At 40.9% G+C, this 24,651-nt stretch overlaps 1 protein-coding gene across 1 annotated transcript in view; it reads right to left on the reverse strand.

Moving 5' to 3' along the window:
* CDH4 (cadherin 4) overlaps positions 1 to 24,651 on the reverse strand; it is a 575,855-nt gene that overhangs the window by 124,787 nt on the left and 426,417 nt on the right. The window contains exon 3 of the mRNA XM_075277003.1: positions 10,542 to 10,771. Within this exon, the coding sequence (XP_075133104.1) occupies positions 10,542 to 10,771 (230 nt within the window). The remainder of the gene's footprint in view (positions 1 to 10,541; positions 10,772 to 24,651) is intronic.

The following is a 24,651-nucleotide window of genomic DNA, read 5'->3' on the forward strand; positions in this document are numbered from 1 at the left end:
TGTGACTGATAGGAATCAGAAAGCGTCTTTCTCATAGTCTTAGTATTCTCTGCACTATCTCTGCATGGATCTGTAATATAAAAGTTTTACATAACTCTTTGGCTGAAGGCAGATAACTTAAATTATATACATCCATAGAATGAATTATGTACTAGTAGGATAAATGATGAATAAAAATCGCTACTTTCTTCTACAATGTACTAAAGTGAAGATAATATGGCTGAAAATGGTGCTACAAACAACATGCAAAATCTGGTCTTGTTAATGACAATTCAGCACGGTTAAAGAAACAATCCGAGGAGAATAAATGCACTGAAGCAAAGCATGGCCCAAAGGAGTGCTGCATCCCTGCACCATGCAATAGGTGGAAAACAGTGAATCAGATTTGCCTGGGCTGTTCATTTACATCCATTTTCCACTTCGTGGTACCAGATCAGAGATCACATTACCTCACCTTCACTTTTGTTGTTTTTCAGTGTAAGTAAAAGTACTGCAAAGTACCTGACATAGAGTACTGTCTAGTACCTGCTTTATACCTGCTATATACCATGTGAGCCAAAGTGTTGATTGTTTGTCACATAAGACAACCAGCAACATAAAGCAGGTGAAAAACCTAAACCAAGTCAAGATGAGATGAATCAAACCTAGTTAATCCAATACTATACTGCGGAAAGTGGCCTGATTCACATTTCCGTCGGTAATCCGTTCGGGGGAATCCGCATGTGGACCCCCAGAGCGGACTACCGAACACATTGACAAGCGGTGTGCAGTGAAAGCACTCGGACCTGACAGACTATAATGGGGTCCGTGTGCTTTCCGCATGGTCTCCGCACAAATCATGTGGACAGGAAAGTAGATTGTGAACTACTTTTCTGTCCGCATATTCCATGTGGAGACCATGCGGAAAGCACATTGACCCCATTATAGTCTTTTTACTATGTGGGGCCACATCCTAAAGGTCTTGTTTCTGGGACTTCTGGGATACAAATGGCCTAATCTTAGGATAAGCCATCAACTTCAGATTGGTGGGGGAATTTAATCGGAGTGATGGGTGTTTTATCATCTCATTTTTTAAACATATACAACTCTGTGAACTTTTTACTAACTGTCCCGTTTTAACAAATATGACAGAACAGTAATACAATATACAGCCACTCTGAATAAGCCAAATTTTCATCTTTTAACACTCTGTGTAACATACCAAAAACTTGTCTGATGCTTTGACTTTCGAATCGTCACATATCATGAATTGTGGTGTGAAATCCAAATTGCAATCTTATAGACTCTTCAGTGATGCATACATTGAGGAACTATGGATTTACTATCTTTGTGCAACTTAGTACAGTTCTATGGGATAGAGCATCAACATTAGAATTCCTTAGTATCTGAGCCTTCTGTGTGTAGTATTTTATATTCTATATCCATCCTTCACTGCCTGTTGCTATAGGGAAAGGATTATGGTTAAAGTTTTTTAGACAGACATTCTGATAACTGCATAATTAAAGGAATTTTACAAGATAATAATATTAACCATCTATAGAGAGGCCAACTGGGGGTCTAACTCTTGGCATCCCCACCAAACCCTAGTAGTAACTGTTTTGGGAGTTGCAGTTTAATGGCACTCATTTAACACAATGTAACTAGAAGTGTGCAGATTCATGCAGATTCTTTGTCTTTTTTAGAATGCAAATAGCAAGACAGATTTATTAAAACTGGCGTTTTGTTGTAATGGAAATCTATGCTAGTCAAGAACTGGCATAAACTTCCTGTATACCTCATGCCAGAAATAATAAATATGTTGGTCCGAGGTGTCCCTACCTTGGCGCACCCTGCTCCGTCCACAATCATGGAAAGTGCCAAGAGAGGTGCAGAGCGGAGGATGTGCTGCATCTTTAGCCTATGAACGGGACTTGCGCTGAAGATGCACCACATTATCACCTATCTAAGCGCTCATGGGAAGATAAATTCTTCTTTTCCTGCTTTCTAAGGAGGCAGGTTCTCCATTGTTTGACAAATATCACCACTGCTTTCCACCCATTGAAATACCAAGCATGAAATTGCAGCTCCATCTCCCTCCTCCCTGTATTCTAATTACATTCCTTACATTATAGAGATATTTTGATGACTTTGTAGGAATTAAAATGGGAACTACAGGCTATAAGAAGATGTTCTTCAGTGTTTCTTATATCAAAATATATTTCTGATGTCTACAAAATGAATGATAGACTTAAACATGTGAATCATTTTTCCTTTTACCAATGCTATATTTAGCTTTATATACCGCATACATGGCTCTCATAGGCAACCATTTACTAAATTTTGAAGAAGGAGGAAGAGCGTATCATGAATGAAGATGAAGTAGGGGGGATCTGTTCTCGACAAGATGGATCCGAGATGCCTCTGGGGATATAATGTACTCCTGTGGGGAACATTCAGCCTCATCTGCATATTCTAATTGAAATGCTTTCAGGTTTACCGCAAGAATGAACAACGCAGGCAAAGTTTCTGCTGATTCAAAGGCAAAAGTGTGTGCAGTGGGCAAAGTTTACTCGGCAAGAGGAGGTGTGCAGAATATCCCCAGGCCGCACTAAATGGAAAGCGCTCAGCCATGTAACACTGATGAATACACAATCAAAACCTAACCCAGTTTACAATTTGGCTTTCAATGTCTCTGTGAGTTTCTCACTTTCATTTCTAAAAACGCGTGAAGGGAGATATTTTTTCCAGTGAGTAAAAACACTGTCAGCATTAGTTGTGGTGTAGATGCTTATAGTCCATAGAAACGTGATCTTTGTAACAAATCTATGATACATGAATGGTCTCAGTATGTGTGTAAAATGCTGTGAAGGATGTCACTACCTTGTGCTTTCTGATGACAATGGTATGTCATTACAATGTGCTATCCTTCAAGGAATTGACATTTATGCTAGATCTTCCAAAAATAACTACTGCTTCTCTGCTTCATTGTTCTTTTAGCCACACTGCGATCACAACAAAACTTGCAGTAAAAGTCACAATGGTACAAGCAACTTTTTATTAAATTTACACTTTTTAATTGTAAGAAATCAGGAAAATGATCTACACCATAGGGGACTTAGCCAGGAATTTTTAATTTAACCTGGACAACCCTGTTAATGCTTCCCATAACTAAAATACTTGCCACTGAAATACAGTCAATTGGTTCTAAAGGAGCACAAATGCTCCCAAAAGCATGTTGCAACCAAAGGCCAATACCCTGCAAAGACGAGCAATGTCTGTGGATGGGGGACGTTTCCTTATGAAAATGTTTTTGGTCTGGCTTATAGCCATAGATTTATTGTAAGGTCTGTTAATGAGTAAGGCACTTATAGGGTAGTAACTCCCAATAGGTGACAGCAGACAAACATCCTTCGTCCTAGAAGAAGATACTTTGTATACCTTTTCCTTAGGGAACATTGCCCGTTCTATAAAACTTCCTATGCTGACTTGAAAGTCGCTGCAAGGAGGAACACTATTCTCTGACCCACCTAAGTGGTCTCAAAACTTGTACCCTTTACTACATTGATGATCCTGAAATGCGTTGTTTACTTACATCCTTAGTCTTGCCAATAGATTGAACATTGGCTTATAGGGTAGCTACCCCAGTAGTTGGCAATAAAGAAACAGTTTACCTTTCTCCTGGAGTAGAACTACTGTGACCGATGAGCGTAACATGGTCTGTAACTAAGATCCAAATAAAATGAATGGTGAATATAAAAGAAATGATCCATTACTATTCCATATATAACCACTGTGCTAAATAAACATGGTAAGAAATGACATGATGGGTATTTGGAAATAGATTTCTACCCCTTAGATAATGTGATACATTCAGTACTTCAACTCCTACATTTCTGAATGATCCCAACACTAACCCTGCTACATTCTTGACAGGAAACAGATCATCATCCTAAAAGCAGAAGTTTTGTAGTTGAACGTGGCAGAGTCCTGATGTGTCATTCGCACATAATAGACCCGGAGAAGTGATTCATTGTTACATAAACAGAGAACAGTAACAGCTGATGTATCACATTGCTTTATAATGTATTTTACATGCTGGGCTGTAATTACAGCTACCATTTACCTATCTACTGCTTGACAATAAATCTCAAATTAGTGATTTTGCATGTTACCTAAACACTTTCATCTATATTTTATGTATAGGAGGAAAATTGCAAAAAACACATTAAAGTTGAAAAAATTAGAATGATTTTTAGTTTTAAAAATAGAACTTTATTTGATGTAGATATCAAAAGAAATATGTATGTGTGGGGTGGAAGATTAGGAAGCAATTTTTGGGAAGCATTTTATTCAAGCTACAAACCCTGTCAATCTGCAAGGAACCTTAGAAAGTCCATTGGGAACATATTTAATTCACGGAGATACTCTTCAATCCTTTGGGACCCCCATTCATTTGTAGTATATTCATACTGAGAGTTCTTGCATCTTCTGGAAACTCTATCCCTTGAATCTGTAGGGAACCCTTCAAACCAGAATGGAACCCGTTTAATCAAGTGAAAGTCCCTGCAAATCCCCATTAGAACCATTTTGATCGTCACGGACAGCAAGTTATGGAGCGAGTGTACCCAAAAAAAACAAAAAAAAAAATTTGCTTGAATTTAGTCTCTCCCAAGGCAGTAGTATAAGCAAGACTTAATGCTCTCCCTTTAACCCCTGTATGGTAATCTGGACTTCACTGGGGGAAAATTACCAGGCTGCTAACAGACAATACATGAAGCAGCATTAAGCAAAACCATCAGAGTAAGTTCACACAAGGTTTTTTGGACCAGAACCTGAGGCGAAGGCCGCCTCAGGTTCTGGACCAATAAACGGGTAGCTGCGACTCCTCAGCTCCGGATTAGGCCCAATGAATGGACCTTGTTGGGAGGAGGGAATGTCTTCAGGCCGAATCGCAAGGCGAAACAGCCTGAACAATGAGTATCTTGCTTCTTTTTCCAAGAGCCAGAACAAGCCGACTCCCGGAAAAAAGAACTGACCGGCTCCCATTGATTTCAATGGAAGCCGTCTTTTTGGTTAGGATTTTAAGGTGGATATGGCCTCAAAATCCTGACAAAAAAAAGGGGTGTGAACTTACCGTCAGATAGAACCTAACTACTCAGGAACCTGTGAGGGGAATGGGTAAACCTAAATAGCCAAGAAGTCTTAGGGAACATTAAGGATGGGGCCCCACGTGGTGTAAATGAATCTGATCCACACCTTGTGAAAAAATAGATGCTGTGGACACAATGGGAAATATATAGGAAATCCTTATACTTCTCTTCTACTTCTAGCTTTTGCTCAATCCACTCCTGGCTTTGTCTCAAAAAACTCCAACAAAACCTGCAAAATAAAAAAGCTGTGTTTCCGCAATGTGGGGCATTAGCCTAAAGGTTGGAACACTTCACAGTAAGGCTGTGTTCACATAGTGCAGTTCTGCAGAAAAAAATCTTTTTATCAGAAAACCAAATACATAGTTTTTTTGTTAAATGTATAGGGTTTTTGAAACCCACTCATGCTTTTTAAAGCATTCAGTTTTCCTTGTAGGATGCTAATGATAAAACATTCACATCTTTCACACGTTGCTCATCTCCTGTGCATTTCCCTAATGCTGCCAGCCCATTAGTATCCATAAAACAATCTGACCACTCACAGAAGAATTTCTGTCTGATAGAGACAAAATAGAAGCTAGAAAAAAAAAAATACAAAAAAAAAAAATGCATTTTTCTACCTTTCTGCTTCTACTGCCTCTAATCACTACTGTGAATCAGATGCTGGCTTGTCTGGTGATCAGGATAAGCCCTCTTATGCTCCTGTCTGCTCTGGCAGTCACTAAAGTTAAGATAAATGCTGCTTTCATCATTGATGACATCACACATGGTGGGTGTGGCTCAAGTCATGTGCACAATGAACGGTACACAATCAGGACCAGTAAAGAAGTGATTGTAACAGAGATTGTGTTGGTCACACATTTGTGCAAATGGGTAGGAAATTTTTATTTGGTCTCAATCAGGAAAACGTATCTCAGCACATTTTTTGTCTACCTGTTAAAAAAAAAATCTTAGAAAACCCCTTTAAGAGATGTGCGCTGGCCTTTTAAGAGAACATGAAGGCCGACATATGCACCCTATGAGTGCAGCAGAAACAGGCAAAGTGTGTACCCAGTATGTGTGTGCACATGGGGGCATGCTGGCACTCTGAGCTGTCAGGGGCGAGGAAGAGGGGACTAGAGTGGAAGAAGTAAGTGCAGTGGCAGCCATAAACCATCAGTGTTACATTGATCTGCTGTAAATTCCTTCAATCAGGCTGTAAATCTTGAAGTGAAGGCCACAGCTCTAGTCTCCAAGCAGACGGATCTTCTGACTTGCGTGAAGAGGGCTTATACAAAGGGAATATGTAAACCAGACAAACCCTGTAATAATACCACAAAGGAATATTTCCTGTCTACAATAATATTTGGTGAAATCCTTCACTATCCACTTTATCATAAACAAGCACTATATATTCAGAGGCTAGATTTCTCTATAAGATCTGCTTGCGGGATCTCCTTTACTTTAATAAAACAACTGCTTAGTATTCAGAAAAAATTGTCATTTCTCAATTAAAATGAAGTTTGTGAGATTTGCAAACATGAATATAATTGTGCCCGGAGGGTAAAGTCACCTCCACACTTAAATAAAGAAAAAGGTATCGGAATAATTAGAAGATGAGCTGGTAAAACAGGAAAGCTTAACACAATTACAGTCATCATTATGACACATCACTCTACTCATGGAATAGAAAATATTACAATTTCCACGCAGCCGACTGCAGGTATTATTGCACATAGTCTTGTTTGTGGATTTGGAAAGAGACATTTGAAACATACATGACAGACAGGCTGACAGATTTATCTATTTGTCTAAAGGCACAGGAGGTCCATGACAACGATGAGGAAGTGTCTGTTGTGAGGATGGGGAGCAGTCTGGGGGGAGGGGGCATATGGGTGATAGAGGGGGGCCAGGCTGAGCAATCTGCCTGAAAAGGAAAGGTAAATGGGGAGCAACCTGCATCAATGAAAAGGGAACCACTCTGTTATAGTCTTTTCAAGCCTAGTGTAGACTTGTCTAATTTAAAGTGTAACTAAACTCACAGACTACGTTTCCAGCACTATTTCTCATTAAAAATACTTTATGCTTTATTAACAAATTTTGGCTCCTTTATGTGAAATCCTGCATCTCCTTGCTTCTGTATTGAGAGCTTTTCCCTGCTTCTCACAGTGTACTGCATATGGGTTTGCGTAAAATGATGAGTAAATGAGGGCAGGGTCACTTCAAGCAGGTAAACCTCAGGCATTATAAAGGTTAATCCTGTTCTTTCATATGACACTAAGACTACAGTGCTATCTATATTATTTCCAGAGATGTCTCTGGTTGAAAATACAGTCAGGATTAGGATATGTATATACAGCTGCATATAAATATCCCAATCCCGAATGTTTACAAGCAGTGATATCTCTAGAAATAATACAGGTAGAACCTTAGTCACATATGCAAGGAGAGAATCTGCTCTGTCATATGACACAGAAAGCATGTTGCTATGTTTTATAACGTTTCATAATACCGGTTTGATGTGACCCTCCCCATCTCTCATTTTACATAAGCATTTACACCATACACAGTGAAAAGCAGGATCTAGCTCTCAATACAGAACAAGGGAAAGGATAAAAAGACGTAGGGTTTCACTAGGAATTCACTCTGCCTAGGCATCCGGCCTAGGCAGAGCCGACTGCGCATGCGCATGCGCAGTCGGCTCTGCCTAGGCCCCGATGCCTAGGCAGAGTGAATTCCAGCCGGAAGACGCCGCGGGGACGCTGCGCGGAGAAGACTTCTAAAAGTAAGAGAAGAACCAACGTTGATTGGCAGAATGTAAAGCATTCTGCCAATCAACGCTGGTTCTGCATCGAACCTTAAACTTTGAACAGCTAGTAGTGTTCAAGCGAGTACGAGTATTTCGAATACCGTAGTATTCGATCGAACACCTACTCAATCGAACACTACTCACACTGTGTTGGGAGAAGACTTCAAGGAGAATCCAGCCCGACCGTCACTTGTGAACTAGATAAGTATAATTTTATCGAATTTTGCGTACCCTGAAATGAGCATTTCCCCCCACAGACTATAATGGGGTTCGAAATCCGTTCGAACAGTCGAACAGTGAGCAGCTGTTTGAATCGGATTTCGAACCTCGGACATTTTAGTGTTCGCTCATCTCTATTAATAAAGTATATTACAAAATGACACAAATACTGTCAGAAAATCTAGAGGGGAACATTTTGATGTTGGCCAAATAGGGAATATACTTTAAAATGATATATTTACAAAAGCATTATGTTATGTAGGACACAACTTTATGTCATAATTTTATATTAGGAACCCTGAAAGCAATATCTGTATGGAGCTATTTACAGATAGGCATTTTAGTAGAACCACAGTGTGAATGGTGCTATATAATCTACAAGGCTCTCAGGAGCACTGTATGTTTTTCACTATTATACTGGGGAACTATAATTCTAGCTGTATATTTCTGCAGTACAGTATTTGCCAGACACTAAATCTCTCATATCTATATCATATCTATAAAATCTATTTATCATTATTATGAGTAATCTTTCAGTAGTAGAGTGCCTGGGAGATGTTGAACAGTACAGCAGATTATTATTAGGTGATATCCATGATAAGATGGTTTTATTTGGTCATTGTATGGTGGTGTTGCTAAAGGGGTTGTCCACTTTCAGTCCAATTTTAAAAAACAAATGTTATTGTTTGCATAATGAAAAGTTGTACAATTTTCTAATATATTCTCTATATCAATTCATCTCAATTTTCTAGATCTCTGCTTGCTGTCATTCATTCTGCTTACTCCTAGTGGAAAAAATCAGTCCATGGTCATGTGATGGACAAACAGGTGCACAGCTCCTTATACTCACAGCATAGTAACCAGACATCTTTCTGGCAATGAGTATTGTATGTATCTAGCAATGTATTACTGAGGGCGGGTTCACACCTGTGCCAGGTCTCTGCTTCAGCCTATCCAGCGGGTTTCTGTCTTCTGCCCTGAGAAACTGGACAGGAGATGGAAACCCGGCAGTCAGTTTTCCAACCCAATCACTTGAATAGGTTTGCAAAGTGACCGCCCATGTGCATCTTCTGCCTCTCAGCGGCGAAACCTTTTTTTTTAACCGGACACAAAGTCGGACAAGCAGGACTTTGTGTCTGGTTAAAAAAAACGGTATTGCCGTGGAGACCACAAAACGCTCATGGGCAGTCACTTTGCAAACCCATTCAAGTGATTGGGTTGGAAAACTGACTGCCGGGTTTCCGTCCCCTGTCCAGTTTCTCGGGGCAGAAGACGGAAACCTGCTGGATTGGCTGAAGTGGAGATTGGGTGCAGGTGTGAACCCGCACTGTGTTGTTATGGAATGTTGGTGTTATCCTGTCATGGTATAATAGTAATACTTAGTTACTACATTTATTATACACAGATTCCATTATGTCTTGTGTTTCCCCAAAAAGCACATGGAGAATGCAGTGCACAATATTGGATGCCTTCCCATCTGCGCTTTCTGGTCATGGTGACCTGTACCTCCATCATATACACTGCCCTGTCCTGCAGTCAAGGCACAGCCCAAACAGGCTAACGTGAAAAATAAACCATATGGATATTGTAAATAAAACAATAGGGTGTAGAACAATGTTGTATCCTTAAATATTCATTTCATATCTGTTTATCGCATATATGTATATCATAATTATATCTATATCTCATATTTATATTGTTCTCATATATCTACACATCTACCTCCCATATCTATAGCTAATACCTATTTATCATTAATATTTATGGGGAATATTGAGCATCACAAGAGACACTTTATTAGAGGTAACAATATGGTGGCACTACTAAAGGGGGCAGTGGGAGTCAGGGTTTGTAAAGAGGGTAGGGATGTGCTGGGACACCAACAAAGTCTGCAGAGACAAGATTTTGATGGAAATTGTCATTCCAGCAGTCCAGGGCAGGTAGAGAACATGGTGCAAGTGAACAAGTCCAATTTCCAAATTCTGGTAAGGCATAGTGTTCGGTATTTCCCAATAAAGCACTTGAGTCTTCAGAAACGTGGTCCACAATACTGTACATCAGGACCTAGCTGGTAATGCCAAGTGTAACGTAACATTTACATATACAAAAAAAGATAGCAGCGCAATGTAAAGAGCAGTTGGGCAGTATTTGTACTGTCATTTACCAATGGTACACCCAGTTTGTCAAGTTTTTACTCCATGCTCATTACTGCTATGTAATTTATGGGGCTTATTACGGCTGTAATGTTCAGCTTAAATATTGCACTTTGGGTGAATACGACACATTTTTTTAAATTTTTCATTGAACTCTGACGTAATGTTTGCTTGCTGTTTTCTATCTATACCTACATATATTTACCACCTAAACGTATTACTTGTTTCACATATTGCCATAGTTTATCACAGTACCTGGTGCCGACTGTGGTTGAGTGGCTTGTCTTCTACTAGTAGACGGATAGCAGCTTCCCATTTTTCTGGAGTTTGGTGGTCCCAGGCTGCAACTACAAATACTGCTTGTTTGGAGGGGATCTGAACCTTTCGGGCTGTATACACCTCTCCATCTGTTCCGACTTTGAAATCTGGATTACTGGTCTCATACCAGATTCCCTGTGTTCTTGTATTACACACGTTAAATTTTACTGCAAAAAAGGGAAAGATCAGTGATTACTGCAAGTGGCACATAAATTTTCCAGAGAATTCATACTTCATAATAATATTTTACACCAATATTATAAACTGCACAAGGCAGACAGAAACCATTTTACAATCTCAACAATGCAAATAAACCTCTCAGAATGGTATAAACTACTGTGGGGCAACATGGTAGCTCAGTGGTTAGCACTGCAGCCTTGCAGCACTAGAGGCTATGATTAAGGTTTTTAACTGAAACGCGTCAGCCATGCTGTGGCTCGACTGTATACATGCTGGATTTTATGGAATAATTGAATAAAAGCTAAGTTTTACAATTTTTTCTGGCTGGATTCCGAAACTTGTTTTATGGATTTGCAGCACTAGAGTCCTGGGTTTCAATGCCGCCAGGAACAACATCTGTAAGGAGTTTGTATGTTTTCCCCGTGTTTGCGTGGATTTCCTCCCATTCTATAAAAACATACTGATAGGAAAAAATGTACATTGTGATCCCTATATGGGGTTCACAATCTATATAAGAACGTTATATCTCCCGCAGATTCCTGACATATGTATGGTCCAGGGCAGATCTTGAATAAGCTGCAGCTCAGGTGTGGGGTCATAGGCTCCTTACTGGGCCAGATCCTGCACTTCAGGGCGGATCCTGGGAGGAAAGGAAATGCCTGGGTCATGTCTTGAAACCTGACCTGGCTGGTAAGCCACATGTACAGTTTGTATTATCTGTTTAGTTAGTGCTCAGACGAGCAGGTTTTGTTTTGCCAGAAGTTAACGCTGTATTTTTTTTTTCTTATCCTGTGCCTGACGTAAAGGTTTATTTATTTTTACTGTTACTGTTACTTTAAATAAATTGTTTTTTGCTGCAAGATTTGTGTCCCTGTCTCTGACTGGTTGGGTCCGCACCACTGTTCTACCAAACTACCTTCATATATATATATATATATATATATATATATATATATATGAGAGGCATCACTGTCATATAAATATATAATCACAGTATGTCCAAGAATCAGGTGACGGGTGAAAAACACTGGGAATGACATGAGAAGTGACAGATTACCTCCAAATGTGTCTGTAATGCTCAGTAATTGCTGGCTGCTTTATATTATAACAATTAAGTTCTCACACATAATATTCTAAATAAATATGGACATTGGCAATACTGCATAATGTCCTGTGTCTGCGCTCTGCAATTGTCTGGATTCAGTCCTGTCATAGTGGTGCAATGTTCTGCAGTCTAATCCTTGACAAGCTGAACTAGCATCCAGAATTCTGTAATTAGCTTGTGGAAGAGGTAACATCTTTTAGGGTGGGGGAACGGAGGGCCAGGGATGAATATTTATTAGACCCACATTAGGATACTATCTGCATGTGCGGATGAAAGCGTCAGCAAATGCAGCACTAAATCACCCACCAGTGAGAACAAGTGACATCTCCCTCTGCAGAAAGCAATGGAGAAAGTTACCCAGCATTTAGGAAAACAGGGGAATGGAAGCAATTATGTTAGGAGGATTCATCTCTCAGCAATTGCTCTGTCAAGACGTGTATGATTTAATTACTATTTATTCAGAGGAAAGCCAACCAAAAAGCAGACTCCTTTCTCAATGCACCTCTCATCCTCTATTCACTCCACAATCACCTATATTTCTGGTTAGCTTTGTAATATACAGCTCCCCAGGCATCTTTCCCCAGGTCTGTACCATTTTCACCTCTGCAATTAAACTGTCATCTCCCGAAGGGGAGATGGAGGCTGCCTGCACATTGCAGCTGTGGCCTGATACCAATACCACCCACTGAAAACATTAAAGAGACACCGCCATACCAGTGCTGAACGCCTGTCATATTTGTTTTCAAATGATGTATATGAATGGTCAAAGGCATGATGTGAATTTTTAGACCTCTAGTGTAAAGAATGATCAAGTATAAGAGCTATAAAAATTACAGGGATCGTATTATATTAGACAAAAAGAAAGCACCGCTCTTATCTGTATTACAGCTCAGTCACAAAAAGTTGAATACTGTAATACCACACATAGCCTAAAGACAAAAGTGGTGCTGTTCTACAAATATCACCTCTCACTCTGGAGAACCTTCAGCACCCCAATGGGAGAGGCCAGAAGGCTGGGAGTAGTATTACTTGTAATGGTCACACTGGCTAGGAACTCGACCAAATCCTCCAGCTCTCCTCTGGGCTGGTGCAGTGCTGAGTATCCTGAAGAGTACCAGTTGGTGGTGGCAGCATTTCCCCCAGGTCATGTCCTAGCTATGTCAGCCTTCCTGAACCCAATGGAGGATGGAGTGTCTGTGATGGTCATATAGGAATAGCACTCATGAGAAAAGATGATTGCAGAAACAGGGTAACTCACAATCATTATTTAAGATGGCAGAAGGGAAACAGTATCCAAATTCTCAATGCCGAATGCTTATGGCGTTACTACTGGGTACACCTTTTTTTACAGTCCACATCTCTCACTTGGAATAGCATGCAATACTCTCTCACATAGTCTGTATAGGTTCCAACAGTGGGGTGTAAATTAGCAGGATTGTCCTGTCTGTCCTGAGGCACAGGCAGGGTTGTAGTTTTGAGGCCAATGTAACACTTATCTGAATTCTTATTGGCCACATTTCTCTCTGTATCACAAACTGTACATGGATTATTCCCATCTCCTGACTGCAGACTGATATGGGAATAGCCTATCTTCTCTAGGCTAGCTCAGTATTTCCTCAGTAGATCCTTTCACTTTACAGGACAGTGGCAGGGCCCTATAGTTGCAGGGCCCCTCGAGGCGAATCACCCTAGAGAATGAGCTCTTTTTTTCCAGGAGCCAGAACAAACGGCTCCCAGAAAAAAGACCTGACCAGCTCCCATTGATTTCAATGGGAACCGTCTTTTTGGTCAGGATTTTGAGGCGAATTCAGCCTGTGTGAAATCAGCCTTATTCTTTATTGTACTTCTGTGCTGGACACAAATACTGGATGACCAAATGGCAGTTTAAAGAATTTTCACTGTATGTTATAATTGTATTGCTTTTTAAGTGGCATTTTTTCACACTACGCATTTCATTACATATAACCTGAAATTTCTGAAATTTCCCCAAGGTGGGACTATTAAAGGATTATCTTATCTTAACCCCATCCCATGAACAGTTTTATGTACTTTAGGAATACTGTATGTATCACAGAGAAAAATAGTTTAGTTATTGACCTGGAAAATATGAGTTATCCAGGGGCAACAAAATCATTCCTGATCATATCAAAGAAATGACTAAAAGAGAAAGCGCGCCATGTATTAAGTAAGTCTGATGAGACGGCACCGCAAAGTCACCTGGAGGTGAAACGCCACCATGTAACTTTGTGTTTAGTCCGTGTCCAATCCTATGAAGCCTTTTTGTTTACATAGAATAAAATTACTTGATTCACGGTATCATTGTCCTTGAAATACACAGACATCTGTATCGATGCCTTAGAGGGAGTCTTGCCTACTGATCTAATATATTTTTCAAATATATTCCATTCCTTCCTTCTTTTATCTGCGCTCTCCAAACCTCCCTCATTGTAAATTCTGGGAAACGTGGAACCATTAAAATAAACAGTTTCAGCATGTAACACCTTGTCAAATCTCTTCAGATAAACGGCTCTGAGACGGATTTAAATTGCACCAAATCCCAGGTGAAATTTGCATTTGGCTCCGAGCCCTGCGGTAATTAGCGCGCCACATAAATAGCCACACCCCACATCTACATCTTATTTTAGGAGCGTACGCTAGGAAAAAGGTTTTCATATTATAAGTAAACAGGTTCTGGAAGGTGCGGAGTGTGCTGGCGGACTGGTGAAGAGTAGACAAGTAGCTGCGAGGGCCTCATTAGTCCGCTATTGGGCTTAAACCCTTAACCTCTTCAGTTTTAATTACCTGTAAAAATTGCTTTTCAGCAAACAAACACATGCGGAAAGAGACAACAAGAGCTTCACGTAGCCTGCTGACAGGTGCGAAATGAAAGGAGAAAACCTTCTTGGAACCTGGTCATAGGGTATAAGAAAGTAAATTAAAGAAGCCTTCATGTGAAGGGAAAAGGGAGAACACCTTATAAAGTATGAAAATGGAGGTGATACCATCAACGAGAATATTTCTGAGAGAAACCACTCTTTGACCCAGGGATTTGTATTCTTATGAGCTTTCATGTGAATGTATGAATATGCCGAACATAAGTGCAAGGTCAAGATGCATGTAAAGCCATTGGTACCATTCTTTGTGTACAGTAATTGCGTAGAAGTGTGTTCCCTAGTGTATAGAAGGCATGGATAATACGCTTATATAATAAACATGACTGGAACATTCCTGGTTATAACTTGGATGAAATTTCGTGATGAACAAGCACTTTAGCCAGCTAATAACGGACCATCATCATCTGGAAATTTTCTTCTTAAAGTTGGACCTACATGAACAATCTTTACTCAAAAATGTTTCCAGAAAGATCATTCAGCAGTAAACATTGAAAAACTGGACAGGTCAGTATAAACTAAAATATGTATTAGGCTAAGGCCTCAAGTGGCATCCCTCAGAAAAAAAGTGCTGTGGGAAAAACCGCGGTGGCAACGCATCGCGGTTCTTCCCGCAATGCTTTAGACAGAAACTTCGCAGAGGTTTCCTCTGCAGACTTTCTGTTACAATTATACCTATGGGTAAACCGCCGACCTTTCCGTGGGTTTAATTGACATGCTGCGATTTCCAAAACCACACCAGTTTTGGAAATCGCATCATGTCCACAGCACGGTTTTTACTGCAAAGTGAGCATGGGATTCACTTGAATTCCATCCACTTTACCCTAAGGCACATGGGCACCCTCCCGAACGGACTACTGAACGCATTGGCAAGCGGTGTGCAGTGGAAGCACACGGAGCCCATAGACTATAATGGCGTCTGCTTTCTTCCCACATGGTCTCCGCACGAGTCATGCAGACAGGAAACTAGATCATGAAGCACACGGACCCCATTATAGTCTATGGGGATCCATGTGCTTTCACTGCTCACCGCTTGCCAAAGCGTTCAGTACTCCCTTCAGTGGGGTCCCCATGTGGACTCCCTGAACAGATTACCGACGTGAATGAGGCCTGACTGTAAAACGCCGCAAATTTTCCCATGTTGAGCCTTAGGGTATGTTTTTTGCAGGCTGATTTTCAGGCAGAATCTGCCTAAAAAACACCTCCCATTCATTTCAATGAGAATTAGTAGCAGTTTTTTCCTATAGCTGATTTTTTCAGCTAGAGGACAAAAAAACCAACACAATCTATCTACAGGAGGATTCCGCCTTGAAAAACCCATTGACATACATCAAAAAAAGTTTCCTAATTCCTGAAGCAGATTTCTTCAGCTTGTAAAAAAACTCTGTGTGAATATACCCTTAGGCTAAGGCCCCACTGGCCGAAACTGCTGTGCTAAAGCGCTGCGGAAACAACCGCGGCGTGATCGCATTGCGGTTCTTCCTGCAGTGCTTTGAACAGAAAGTTCACAGAGTTTTCCTCAGCGGACTTTCTGTTACAATTATATCTATGGGAAAGCCACCGGCATTTCCGTAGATATAATTGACATGCTGTGATTTTCAAAACCGCAACGGTTATAGAAGTTGCTGTGTGTCCACACTGCAATTTTTCCCCCATGGGCATGGGATACACTTTGCAAGTACTGTAAAATGCCACGATTTTTACTGCGGCATTTCCATCCAGCCAGTGGGGCCCCGGCCTTAGACAGTTCTTCCAAAGTCATACAAAAATCTAATCCATGTGCCAGTCTCCTCATTCGGTGATATGGAAGGATCCTTCAATCCCTACTACTATGTCTGAAGCTCCCTTGGTCCTCCAGTGTTTTACAAATCATGAACTAATGTGGCCTTCTGTAGGATCCATTGTCAATATAGTGCTACATCTTCCCCACTTGCAGATGGATCCTACACCTTTGGAGGTCGAAGTTCATATATTACAATGGAACATACGTTATTATGGACAAATGGATTTGTGAGTGAGTAATGACTTCTCCTGAACCAATATGTTATTAGTCTCATATGCATATCACAGAAGACAAACTACAAGCTTTCAAGGCCAGTGCACCTCTACTCCATAGTAGATGCTCGGTGCTGAGAGCTCTCATTGCTCCTAGACTATGCTGCAGCACACAGTGCTTATAAATAAGATAATAAAGTGGAAAATGTACTTTTGTGGCGAGAGCAATTGCATTTTTAATAACTAGTTATTTTTAACCATGAAATACAGGCGCATTAAAGAAGCTCTCATCCTGGAACATAAATATCACAGAAGCTGCCGAATAATCCCAACTGCTACGTGAATTAGCAGGCAAAATATTTACCTCAACCGTCTATTTGCTCATGAGACGAGATGTGTTACTGGGGCCTTCTGGTCAAACGAAATGTTTTGGAGGGAGCTAATTAACTTCTCGGACGGAGCGCCCGTCAGCTAGCGCTGAGCGGTGATAAATTTCACCCCGCATACCAAATGCCATAAAATTTTGATGGCATTTTACTTTGCGTGTAAAATTAAACCTCCTGAAAAGGTCAGAAAATGTGCAGGGTCCCTGCGATTAACTGAAAGGAACAAATGGGAAGAGATGGCGACAATTGAGGAGCGGAAGGGGTCTTGGGAGGAGGGGGGCCAGAACTGAAACACGGCGCAATTGAGCTATTCTAATCTTCAGTAGGGACTTGAGACATAATTCTATAGCTGGGGAGAGATGTCAGGATAAAATATTAACTCTTCATTTCCTAAAGAGGTCGCAGAAAGGAAAATCGAGTCCCCTTTAGTTAGTTATTTACGAGCTTGCAGCGACAGATCCCCAAATCAAGACGTTACCATGTAAAACAGCAACCAATTTACTGCAAATTGCTTCTGCAACAGGGGAATAATTTCCAAATGGACCCATTATGGACATTTACATAAAATTAAAATTCGTAAAAATGAGCAGCATGTTGAGATCTCGGATTATCAACAGCATGAGAGAGGCATTGTGGGTAATAAGTGATAGGCTTTTGTTGTGTGTTGACAGCCTCTTGTTGTGTCTGTTCAGTATGAAAACGAGCTACTGGCTGTGCACCAATAAGACGAAGAACAACACAAGGAAAACGTGATCGCTCTATGCTGTTCCACATAATAACACTCATTATATTGTATTGTACAGTTGTTGCTAAAAAGGTGGATATTAAACTTATTCATTTACCAAAGTGGAGTTAATACTCAAGGAAAAAGACTCTCTGAAGCTGAGGCCACATGTTGCGGAAAACAGCAGAAAAAAAACAAAACGCAAGGCTTTAGACTAAGGCTGGGGTCCCACAGCCCAGAAACACTGCAATTTGGCCGTGGCGGAAACACCACGGTAAAAATCGTGGCATTTTACAGTACTTGTAAAGTGGATGGGATTCGTGCGAATCCTATGCCCACTTTGCAGAAAATATTGCAGCGCGGACAGGCTGTGATTTCCAAAACCGGCGTGGTTTTGAAAATCGCAGTAAGTCAATTATATCTACGGAAACGCCGGCGGCTTTCCCATAGATATAATTGTAACAGAAAGTCCGTGGAGGAAAACTCAGTGACCTTTCTGTTCAAAGCTCTGCAGGAAGAATCGCAATGCGTTCAAGCCGCGGTTGTTCCCGCAGCGCTTTAGCGTGGCGATTCCGGCCCGTGGGGCTTTAGCCTGAGGCCCCACATTGCGGAAACAATAGCATTTTTTCTGCTGCAGAAAAAAAAATGCTGCATTTTACAGTATTAGCATACTGAATGAGATTCTAGATAATCCCATCCACACATTGCAGGAAAAGAAATCGCTGCCCAGCACGTCAATTTTCCCTATAGATTTAATAGGGGAAGAAAAGCAGTAATAACAAAGCAAGCGTTTTTCCTGTGTATGTTCTGCTGCATTTTTTTCCGCAATATTTCTTAGCTGTGTTTTGTCACATGTTGCTTAACCTGAGCATTAAAGTGTATTAAGATTTTAGGAAACAAAGTTTACTCAGTCTACAATGAAAAGTCATAGAAATTTGCAATACACTTTCTATATTGAGGCCTTATAATTTTGAAATGTTTTCCTTACTGCCATTCAATGGAAACCTTCAGTGGATGTAAATTTGTCCAGATCCAGTGATGGGAACAAAGATGGATGGCTTGTTATAATATGTGTATCTAAGCTCTCATATCCAGGCCAGATTTTTAATAATGGTAAGCATTATTACTATGTGGAGGCACAGAGGTGGGCATTACCATGTGACGCATGTTGTGGTCACTTGGGATGTGGGGTGTAAAGGATGGCACTATTACTGTATGGTGCATTATTACCATATGCAGGACAACTAATTTTTTGGGCATGATATATGACACTATAGGAACCATAAAGAAGGGATATCTATCGCTGCACATTGGTAGTAACAGTATGGCGATATTATTAAAGGAGCTTAATGCGCTATTTATGGTCTTTCCTTAGGATAGGCCATAAATCACTTGATCAGTGAGGACCGACAGCTGACCTCCACCAACCCCTCCACAAACAGTTTCATGTGCCTGTTCTATACGGTATACAGGGCCATATAAAACAAACAGTATACAGGGCCAGAAACAGAGAGCTCCATCTCCTGTATAGTACATTGAAGTCAGTGGGCAGTGAAGTGAAGGTGCCTATTAGTTATAAATGAGTCTATTATTTAAAAGGGGGAACTATTTATAAGGGAAAAGTATTACTGAAAAAGGAGGACTATTATTTATAGTGAGGGCCAATTACTGGGAAGGGGCACTATTTATAAGCAGGGATCATTATTTATAAGGGGGGATTAAAAAAAAAAAATATATATATATATATATATATATATATATATATATATATATATATATTGTGGTAAAGTGTACGGTAAGGTGGTGGAGGGAGTGTATATCTCTCCTGGTTTCCTCAGCCAGGCGAGATAAAGGAAAGACAGAGCAATCATATTCTAGCAGAACATAGTCTGCTGGAACTCTTGTTCCGTATTATGGGCTGGCTTTTCTGGACTTGAGGGCAGGTTGGTAGTGGGAGCCTTCCAGTCCACACCCTTACTCCACCACGGGTTTTGCCCTGAGTCCGGGGCATTCACAGATGAGGCTTCCTTAGGGCTATTTACTGGGGAAGGAAGCTCAGTTAGGCGCCTGGTACACAGATGGAGAGTGTGAGCAAAACACTCCTGAGACAAGCAGGTATTGTGTGGAGGTGGACCTGCTCATATGGTGACTCAACCTGCTCTAGGTCAGAGAGGTAACCTGCTGTTTAGGTAGAGCCGGACAAGGCTTAGGTTTTCTTTGTTGTTTTGTTACTTTGCTGGCACCGTGTTTTATGCCGAAAACCCAAATAAAACACTGGACTTGTTTATCGTACTACCTGTCTGCATGGTGTCATTGCCGTTCCCAACCGGGTGAGCTGAACCCCTTACAATATATATATATATATATATATATATATTAATGCCCCCTTTTAAAATAATAGTCCCTGCTTATAAATAATGACCACCTTAAAAATATTACTGATAAGGGGGCAGTTAGCTGTGAACTAGTATTTATGAGGGGGACTACTATTTATAAGTACAGGGGCATGGCCACTTATATTGTATGGGGCCACTAAGAAGGAATTATACTATGTGGAGGCCATTATAATTTGGGTGGGTCACGTATGTCTAAATGGTGGTGATGCGGTTGGGGGACACTATGAAATCTTTGCACTGGGCCCACCAATGCATTAAAATGGTCCTGAATGGAGCAACAGAGCACATGTATCAATACTGCTCCATTCAACATGGTGTGTTCAGAACCCACATTCTAGTGATAGGTGGGGGTCTCACCAGTGGAGTCCCCATTAATCATACATTTGGATAGGTGTATTTTGGGGGGGTATAAGCCATTCAAATCTTATTTATCGTTTATCTATGGATACAATGAGACTCTAGAGGCTTAGCCCTCTCCCCATGTGACATTTGTAATACTGGAGTCTTATGTGGCAAAGGAGCTTTAGTCTCTCACAGGCAACAAGACCTAAAATATATCTATCTGCACATAACTACCTCTAATAGGGTAACCTTGGATTTTGCAATCTTTTCAGATCTAACTTTAGGGGAGATATTTTTTTCCATTTAAAGGAAATAGGATTTAGCTGTTTTAGTTATTTTTCTCCTTTTTACAAATAATGATAATTTTCAAAATTCCATGTTATTTTCCTCGGTACATTACTCTGTACAAGTTATCTTGCAAATCCACCATCTAAGTATTCAATGGTACCCTGTAGCTCCAATGTCTGCCTTTTCCTCAGCTAATCTCCCCCCTGCCACCTTGTGGTATAGCTGGACCTGTGTTTCTATACAAGCGACATATCACACAGTGAACTGCAGAACTGCAAACAAGTATATAGTCTGATAACTGGAAAGTCTATGAGATCAGGCTAAAATGTACCAATGTTCTCCACTGCTGCATAGAAGGGTTAAGATCCCCCATCTCGCCTAATAGGCAGCTCCCAGTTCACAAGGCACGGTCTGCCGGAAGGCATTACTAATTGCAGAACCTCAACGTTCCTCTCCCGCCTTCAAACTGCTCCGAGCCAAAACTGCTCCCGACAAATGGCATACGTATAATTAAGAGGAAACGTTCAGACTCTTCGTTAAGCTTTCAGAAATGATTTGCCAGAAATCAACATTTTGTGGGATCATGCAAGCAAAAAGGGGGCAGAAGAGGTTTCATGGGGAGTGTCTGCTGAGGAAACGTGCTTAAAGACAAGCAGAAAGAGAGAAACAAGGGCTAATGAGAAAAAGAGGCAGCGTGATGGAGGATATTAATTACAGGACAAACTATAATCAGCCAGATCCATATTGACTTCCACTCTCCAGAAATCAGAGCACCGAACTACGACCCCTAGCTTCTGCTTCCTTGATCCTGCACTGAATGCTGTTTTCATGTGTATACTCTATTCCTTCTTTGTCTGCCAATTTTGACATCAACAGGCTTATTGAACAAGGCTACAGAACAGCAAAATGCAAAAATAATCTCTTCTCACTTAGAGAAGATACAGCAGTTTACAAGATACTCGGATCGAAAATACGTCTATAAAATTGTAGAAATAAACAATTGTCTTTGGTTATATTTTCTAAATGTAGTTTTTGCATCTTAACAGACAATGTCCAAATATTTAAAGTGGAAATGTCACATTTCCTATCTGAGAGCAGCATATGATGGATGGGGAGTCACTGAGCTCTTCAGCACAGAATATAGCTTTTGGTGATGTGCTAGGGGATAGTTTACAGTAACTTGAATACCCATACAAGGGCGGACCCTTGTAGGAGAGACTGTAATGGATTTAACATCATCCCCTCCCTTATGTGAGACATGTCTTGGCCCCCTGAGCAGCTTCCAGTGACAGCATAGACAGTTCCCCCTTATTGTTGTAATGTTGTCTTTAATTGTGACGTCACACTTGTGTAGATATGTACCTTTTATTTATATAATGTATTGCTGGCGTGTCCTATTTCCACTTTTTACCTTACAAGCCAAGGTAGCAGCAGGGATGGTTAAGGGAACAAGCAGTTTCTAGAATATATGAGTGTGAGTGCAGTGGCCACATCCAGCCACTAGATGGTGATGTTGAATTACTCTAATAGGAAACTGTGCTGCTCTTTGGCAAAGTCCCAGTCCATGTGATTGGATCTTCAAAGGGGCCAAGACAATTGTTAAACATGGGAGTGGTTTCTTCATGTGAGTTGTTAGTGAGTGGTGCAGTAGTATTAGGGTCACCACGCACACCCTTGATTGTAGTGTGTAAAGCGAGAAGGCCAAAGAACCAGCTGTAGGATTCCATGGCCCATAAACAGCTAGGAGAGGCCCAAGGGATAAGCAGTGCCAGGTCCATTAGTCAGTTGTGAGACCTGAGCTGCGGCTGTGTGGCAGCAAAGGGCCAAAACCAGACCAGTGAGTCAGATTATTGTCAGTGAGGCCCAACAGGATGGGGTAACTAATAGGAACTGGAGGTGGAACAATACAGAGGTCCAAAAGCTTATATATATTTATATTATTATGGGCACCGAAGGGAAGGCCGCTGAGCTCCACCTAAATCTAGAGAGCCACTAGTCTTGCTGTCTTACAATATGGCTGCTTACCTATACTGTATATATGATTGGATGAAACCGAATTGTGCGTTTGATGAAATGGCAACTATAGTAAAAAAAATCTTGGTATCCACCATGTTTTCTAGGCCTCCTCCTTCCATCATTGTGACAAATGAACCTGTATTGCCAGTGGTGTAACTAAAGGCTCAAGGGCTCTGGTGCAAAAGTCCATCTTGGGCCCCCTAGAGCAGTGATTTTCAACTAGTGTGCCGTGACACATGGTCGGGTGTGCCGCGGGGAAAGTTCCCCAGACGCATGCCAAGATTGGCACGGGAGACCTATTTTGCTGGCACAGCAGCCAGTGCCCGTGTAAATGTAGACGGAGCGTCCCTTCACTGCTCTGCTAGCTAGAGCTGAGGTGTAGGACACGCCCCCTTCTCTCCCTGCCCACCAATCAGAGGTGAGCCTCTCACTGCACAGGATAAGGGCTCCCTGGACCTGCTGCTACATGTGAGGAGGAGCTCCTGCCGTCTGCAGCCCTGAATAGGAGAGGAGGAGAGGAAGCTGAACAAAGTGAAAGTAAAAGAAAACACCAGGTTAGTAACTATTCTCATTAATGTCAGGCATTTGGGGTTATTACTTTAGTTTTAGTAACTCCATGTGCCTCACATTAATAGCAATTAACCCCATCATGTCCCTCATATTAACTCCTGTGTGGCTCACATAAGAGTTAATAACATGTGTGACATATGGGGGTACTATATAATGAAGATATTTACTTAATTATCACCTCCATATGTCTCACATATCAGTATCCCTTATGTAAAGCACACAGGGGGTTAATGTGAGGGACATGATGGGGTTCACTGCTATTAATATGAGGCATATTGAGTTGTAACCTGCAATGCACATGACCAGACTTTTTATACACAACTGTGGATAAGAGTACAGACCTATACATTTCTAAGGACCCATATATACAGCCATTCTTTTTGTGGCTGTGTATCTGGGCCAAATTGAAGAGCTGACAATTATAGAGCAGGTCCTATATCTGTCCTATACCTACCCTATATCTGTCCTATATATACCCTATATCTGTCCTATACCTACCCTATATCTGTCCTATACATACCCTATATCTGTCTGCATTTGTGGCCCTGTTAATTAATTTTTAATGTTTATATCAGTGAAAACCACATGCGTGCCACTTGTATGCAGAAGGCGTAAGGCTGAGGCCCCACGTTGCATAAACGCAGCGTTTTTGTTGCAGATTTTGCGGCAGTTTATTTCAACCAAAGAATCAACCATTTAGAATCTATATTATTAACTATATGTATAATATGTACTGTTTTAGTGTCATTTTGTGCCATTTTGGTTGGTGGTGTGCCCCGGGATTTTTTAAGTGTAAAAAGTGTGCCGCGGCTCAAAAAAGGTTGAAAATCACTGCCCTAGAGCATTTATTTCTCCTTTCGTACTCCCCCCAGAATCTGGCCTTCACTATATTTTGACCATTTGCTCCTTTTGGCGCGAAAAGGTATTTTTTTTTCCCTTTTGTCAGTAGAAGTAATTTTACAATGCACTTATGGACCCTGTAGCAGGTAGGATCACTGTGAACCCTTTAGGTAATGCCAAATTACAGCCTCTGCACCCCCTTAAGTTACACTTGTTTGCTGCACTTGATCCTTCATAATCAGCACCACAACCGACATGAATAAATTGCAAGGCAATGGTTATACTAGTGTTCAAGGCCAATTTCAGGTTTCCAG

Source organism: Leptodactylus fuscus, chromosome 6 (genome assembly GCF_031893055.1).
Source record: "Leptodactylus fuscus isolate aLepFus1 chromosome 6, aLepFus1.hap2, whole genome shotgun sequence".
Classification (NCBI taxonomy): domain Eukaryota; kingdom Metazoa; phylum Chordata; class Amphibia; order Anura; family Leptodactylidae; genus Leptodactylus; species Leptodactylus fuscus.